Source organism: Grammomys surdaster, unplaced genomic scaffold (genome assembly GCF_004785775.1).
Source record: "Grammomys surdaster isolate TR1022 unplaced genomic scaffold, NIH_TR_1.0 334, whole genome shotgun sequence".
Classification (NCBI taxonomy): domain Eukaryota; kingdom Metazoa; phylum Chordata; class Mammalia; order Rodentia; family Muridae; genus Grammomys; species Grammomys surdaster.
This window is the reverse complement of record NW_021604753.1, coordinates 2,961,794-2,967,793: the sequence shown is the minus strand read 5'-3', so window position 1 is coordinate 2,967,793 and position 6,000 is coordinate 2,961,794. Positions and strand designations below refer to the sequence as shown.

The 6,000-nt window shown below is 36.3% G+C and overlaps 1 protein-coding gene across 2 annotated transcripts in view; it reads right to left on the bottom strand.

Moving 5' to 3' along the window:
• Positions 1-1,666: 1,666 nt before the first annotated feature.
• Gspt1 (G1 to S phase transition 1) overlaps positions 1,667-6,000 on the bottom strand; it is a 29,388-nt gene continuing 25,054 nt past the window's right edge. The window contains exons 12-15 of one of the 2 annotated variants that reach the window (XM_028778319.1): positions 5,310-5,483; positions 4,303-4,392; positions 3,715-3,883; positions 1,667-2,152 (exon numbers count right to left, since the gene is read on the bottom strand). In XM_028778319.1, the coding sequence (XP_028634152.1) occupies positions 2,100-2,152; positions 3,715-3,883; positions 4,303-4,392; positions 5,310-5,483 (486 nt within the window). In that variant the 3' untranslated portion in view covers positions 1,667-2,099. The remainder of the gene's footprint in view (positions 2,153-3,714; positions 3,884-4,302; positions 4,393-5,309; positions 5,484-6,000) is intronic. The other variant, XM_028778320.1, reaches the window with a different exon arrangement.

Genomic DNA, 6,000 nt, shown 5'->3' with positions numbered 1-6,000 from the left:
CAAACTGTATTGCTCTTTAAAAACCCATCATCTGCATACATTTCATGTTTACTTCAGACATTTTATCTCCTTATTGAAATGATAATCTGATATATAACCACTGCTTTAAAACGGATGGGTCTAAATGGAGACACATACTCTTTCAATCTTCAAAGTCCCTAAGAATGTATGGTGTTGATTAATCCTGTTGATGTGATAGAATTCCAATGAAAACTTTTTAGAATTACCTTTGTCCTTATATTACCATGTAGAGGTAGGCCTTTCACAGGTGCTGGCCAAGTTGCTTCACTTAAGAACCTTGGCAACATGCACACAACATTCTCAACAGTGTTAAGTGTTAATAGTGGACATAACTTGTTTTTAAAGATATGTTTAATTTCAAAAGGGAAATCTTTGGAAATAATTTCAGTGACTCAAAGGTTCTAAAGATTCATTAAGACCCAAGCATTTGCTAATATTTTTCCTTATTAGCATGGAAATATAAGAAGTATTTTGTTCTCATTAGAGCTTCCATATAGCACAGAAAAATAAAAGCCCAGATATCTGCAGATATCCAGATATCCTAAATTTTCAATTTCATGCAATTTAATAGCCATAGGTGTAGTTCAAAGGAGCTGTAGGAACTACCTTAGCCCTGTCTCTGCAGTTGGCATTTCACTGTATTTTGTTTTGTGACTGGAAATACAGTTGGCTAGGCTTTAATTTTCTGCAGAACAAGATTACAGGGATGGGCCATACCATTAAATATATCATTAGAACATATCTTAGGAATCATAACATAAAAGAGGCCAAATCTCACACATGGAAGCACACACTCTACATAAAAGAGATCTCTGACAAACCTCTTCCACTTCCCATTCATTCTCACGAAAAATTTCAGGCATGATAGCTGTAGTAGAAAGTCACCCTTTGAGCTGAAACCACCACACCACAATGCTGCACTGTGGTTCTTCCAAATCATGGTTAGCAAATTCCAGTTTATAGTTAAGAAATAATTGAGATAAAAACCTATTCTGTGCTTGATTCTATTTATTCCTGTTCATGTTAGTGTGAGCAGTTTTAAATATGTTCATTTAGTCACGGGACTGAGAAATTGCATGAAGCAGTGAGGCTCTTCATCCTTCAATGTTACTGACAATGTGATTAACATGGAACTGATAAGGTTTCATACTGGATGCATGCAGCAACTAGAGAAATGAAAGGGTGTTTGTTTGCCAGTCTCAACATGCTTTTACTGTGAATTCCATTAATGTAACAACCTAATGGAGTTGTCTGTAGGGATATAGTTTCATTAAGCTTTACTTATAAAGTGGATAGTAATGCTGTTTTTTTTTTTTAAATTTCCAAACAACTTAACTGTGTTTAAGAAATACTAAAATATAAATTGGCAGAAAATAACCAATAGACCTAGTTAGTAAAGCAGTGTTACACTTGCATAAAGGTGCTTACGTATGCATTAACCATCAATACAAGGGGTCAAACAAAAGCTTTCCTTTAGTACAAACTTGAGCAGTGTTTGTAAATGCTTCATTTAAAGTGAGTGGGTAGGGAGAGTTTAGAAAAATCCAAGTAATAAAGTGTATTCAATTACTTGGCAGTTAAAAAGCTAATGCAACAATGTTACATTAAGATAAAAAACAGTATTCAAAAGCAATTCAAATACCGAAAGGGTTTCAAATTGAATATTTTATTAACATGGTAGTTGTCTTTTTAACATGTGCACACACACTCGCACACTCAGAATGATCTGCCTGGGGGAAAAAAGACTAACTATGCCTAAAGGGAAAATGAAAAATAAAAAAATTCCTGTAGGTTTTCATTATTGTAGGCAATTATGTCCACATCACTTACAAAGCTATTGCCAAATCTGTCCAAGGAAGCGAAGTTTGAAAGGGGGGCAAAATTTTGGGAAAATTCAACAGTGGCATAGCAGAGCTCTCAATATGAGAAAGCTGACATAATGTGGACTTTTGCTGTGAATTTTCTTTGCAAAATATGGGGAGGTTTGTCAATGGGCAGAAAGTAAGAGAAGGTGGTGTGAAGTAGGCTTTTGCAGTCAATTTTCCTCACAGTATTGTGCAGGGTCATCAAGGAAATGCTTAGTCTTTCTCTGGAACCAGTTTCAGAACTTTTCCAATTGCAATGGTCTTACCTAGAAATGAAATTTTGAGGAAAAAAAAATGTCTTTTCAGTAGTTAACAAGTTTATGTAATGTATTAAGATTATTAACCAAAAGAAAATTTTGTGATTGTGCAAATTCCTGATTTAATACCTTTGTTCACATTTGGTTAGGTCATTTTAAAAGAGTCTTACTAGGAAGTAAAGTAGCCTACCACAACAGAATAACACTTGATGATAAAATTAATAAATTACAGTATATTAAAAAACATGGCTAAACTTAAAAGAAAACAGAAAAGGCCACATATATCTATATAGCAACAAAAAAAAAACCCTATCCCTACGTGATTATAAAGATAGAGCATGTGGCTCCGTGAAAACATTCTCCAGAAGCGTATCTGTGAACTAAAGGGGATAAAAGTACAAACCCACATTCATGGTTCATGATCTAGAACTCATGAAAAGCCTAAACACTTATCTTCCTGCATCCTTACTTTCTCTTCTTCTTCCTGTTAAATTTTGCCAGGCTTTCTAGACACAGGGCAAAATTATTTAGAACTAGGCACATGGCAAATACCTATAACTCTAGCACTTGGAATCTTGAGTTCAAGGCTAGCTGGATGAGACCTTTTTTTGTTTTAAGGATGCCTCAAAAACAAACAAGCAAGCAAAAACCTGTTAAAATATTAAATATAAAAATGTCACTATCAACAAGTGTAGAAGATAAAGTGTTTACAGTGAAGCCATGACCTAGTCAAGCTTTTGGGAAAAAAGTAACAGAGTTTTATACTGTATTCTCTACCCACAGTTTAATATTGGAAAGTACCATGTTAAGTGGTTATCTGTATTTTCTGTTTAACTACAGAGCTTTATGTAGTTTCCTAGTTGCCAGACATGGGGATTCACACTTGTAATCCCAGCACTCAGGAAGCCAAGGCAGCAGGACTACAATGAGTTGGAGGCTAGCATAGGCTCCACTACTGACATCCTGCTTCAAAACAACACATGGTACTGGGGGGTGCTGGGGATACATCGTGGCCTATGTAGTGCTGCCGGCATGTGTCTAGCACTTGCAAAGCAGAGGCAGGAAGATCAGAAGTTCAGGGTCATGAGATCATCAGAGAGCACACAGTAAGTTTGAGGACAGCTTGGACTACTTGAGACCTCATTTAAAAAAACAAAGTTTTAGAAACATAAGACAACAAAGAAATGTTCTTCATTTTCATATCAAGGAATTTTTGGACCATTAGAAGAAAATTACAGCTATTCTGCATCAATCAAAGGTATACAGAAATGGATGCCCTCCAGAATGTGAATTACATATTTAAAAAAAAAAAAAAATCAAGCCACATAACCCTTGTATTCTTCATATTTACTATAAAAGTCTTCATTATAGAAATGTCTTAGTAAATTTAATTTTTTCCAACTATTACAAAATATTAAAACTTTTCTACATAGAACATTACTGGTAGTGTATGGCAAGTCTGTTGTTTATTCAAGAACAGAACATAAAACTGGGTTTTCTTTGAATCTACTGCAATAAGAACAGTACTTGATTACTAAAGCCTGACATCAGAGACACTGAAAAACTCTTACCCTCATCTCTTAAGGTAAAACGTCCCATCTGAGGGAAGTCCTTAAAGGTCTCCAGGCAGATGGTTCCAGCTGTCCTTAAACGAGCAATGCATACTTGATCTTGTTTTACAAAACGGGGTCGAGTTTTACTTTTTTCTCCTGATTTTTTGTCTACCAAGCAGATTAAGGCCTAGCCAAGAAAAGAGGATAAGAAAAAAATTAAAATGTTAGTAACACTAAAACTATAAATAAATGTAACCTGGGCATGGGAATACCTGTAACCCTAATACTTGAGAAGCCAAAGCAGGAGGATGATGAGTTCCAAGCCAGCCTAAGCTACATAGTCGGACCCTGTCTCAAAATAACAAAAACAAAAGACAGCATGCTAGCTTTTCAGGTAAAAGCACTTGCCACATAAATCTCTTGACCTGAGTTTGGTCCCCAAAGTGGAAGAAGACAAATGACTCCAAAAAGTTGTCCTCTAACCTTTACACATGTACCACCAAAACCCCTCCTCCCAGAGTGGAAAAAAATAACTGCATCAATATTGCTAGTCAGAAGTTATCAGAACACAACATTCTTAAAATTCAAATAAATAACAAAACTCACTGTTATTTCGACTTCCTCAATACAGGTATGAATATGCAGCACCGCATTATACCCTGGGCAGATGATGGACTTGTGCTCTATAATCACTATCTGTCAAATTAAAAACAAAACAAAATCCTCATAACTTTATCTTCAATGTTCTAAAGGCATAATATCCCAAGAAGTAACTTTCCTTTACTGTACTGTACCTTACTTTGTTGACAGGATAATTCAAGTTGTCCAACCTCAGCTCTACCATAACCACTGTCCTGTATGTAAACAGGCAAGAGCCTGGCTGATGTCACTTCAAAAGGCAGACTCTTTCTAAGCAGCCTTCACTGTGTATCACCCATGTACCTAGATGTGATCCTCCCATAGCTTGTCCATTTCTCAATACTCAAGGCACAGTCAGTAAGCACTACAATGTATTTGGCATTCAAAAACAAACTTTTTGTGGGAAAGGATTAAGATTTGAGTTTATGTGTGTAAGTCTTGCCTGCATGTTTTGTCTGTGCACCACTTAGTGCATGAGAAGGTTAGAAAAGGGTGCTGGATCCCATGGAATTGGAATCATAGGCAGTTCTAACCTGTAGGTACTTGGAGCAAGAACTCTTAACCACCGAGCCATCTCCCTAGCTCCAGTTTAACAGTACTCAAAAAGCTCTGTTAATGGTACCACTCATTTGTTCTTCCTCTCTCAAGATCAGGTTAAACAAAAGTGTGACCCAAGTCTGAAAACAAACTGGCTCTGAATGAGCTTACAACTATGCTGTAGTCAAATCAAGGAAATTTTAAGCTAAACATTTATTGGTGATATATCAGGTCTGCCAAAAATAAAATGAAATTTACAAACAAAAACAAAACACCTGGTAAATTCTTACAGCATCTTGAAACTTTGAGATACTATAGTTGTAATGTACAAATGAGTTCCTCTGATACTGGTCATGTGGCATGTCACAAATACTCAGGACAAAGGCATTGAAATTAAGTTCTAACAACCATGAAGATGACTGCAGTAACTTCTTTACCTGGGCATCAAATGTGCGTCCAGAATGACAAAGATTATTGAGATCACAAAGGATGAATCCTGGAAGAATCTCTTCCTCTTCAATTCCTTTCAGTCTGATTTTGAGGTTTTCACCTGGAGCTACAGAGTCCGTTTCTACATCATCAGAAAGTATTCCAAGAACTTCCACATTGTGCTTAAAAAGAAACCAAAGTTGGAGGTTTTCTGACACATGCACATTTTTCACAAGTCAAAATAAAAATATTTTACCCAAAAATAAAACTTTTGAGGAAAAGAAAGGGAGCAATCTCAGTGCCTTGAGCTCATCAGACAAGCACTCTGCCACCTGCTGCATGGTTGCAAATGTCACAACTTGTTATTTTTAAACATCTCATACTAACAACTTCTAAATTGAATACAGAACAAACTTCATTTTCAAAGTTAAAATACTGTGATGCTTAGTACTGTCAACTTGACAAGATCTGGAATCACTAAGAGGAAAATGTCCAGGCATATCTGGGAGGGACCAGCCCCTGGATATGCTTTAACAGAATTACCTTAAGTTAACTGATGTGGGAAGAACCATCTTTACTGTGCTGGGGTCATTCTCTGAACTGGGGACCTACACTACAACATGGAGAAGTGAGCTGGACACTAGTATTCACCCTTCTTTTCTTACTGATTGCAAATGAATTGTGATCAATGGCTTCAAA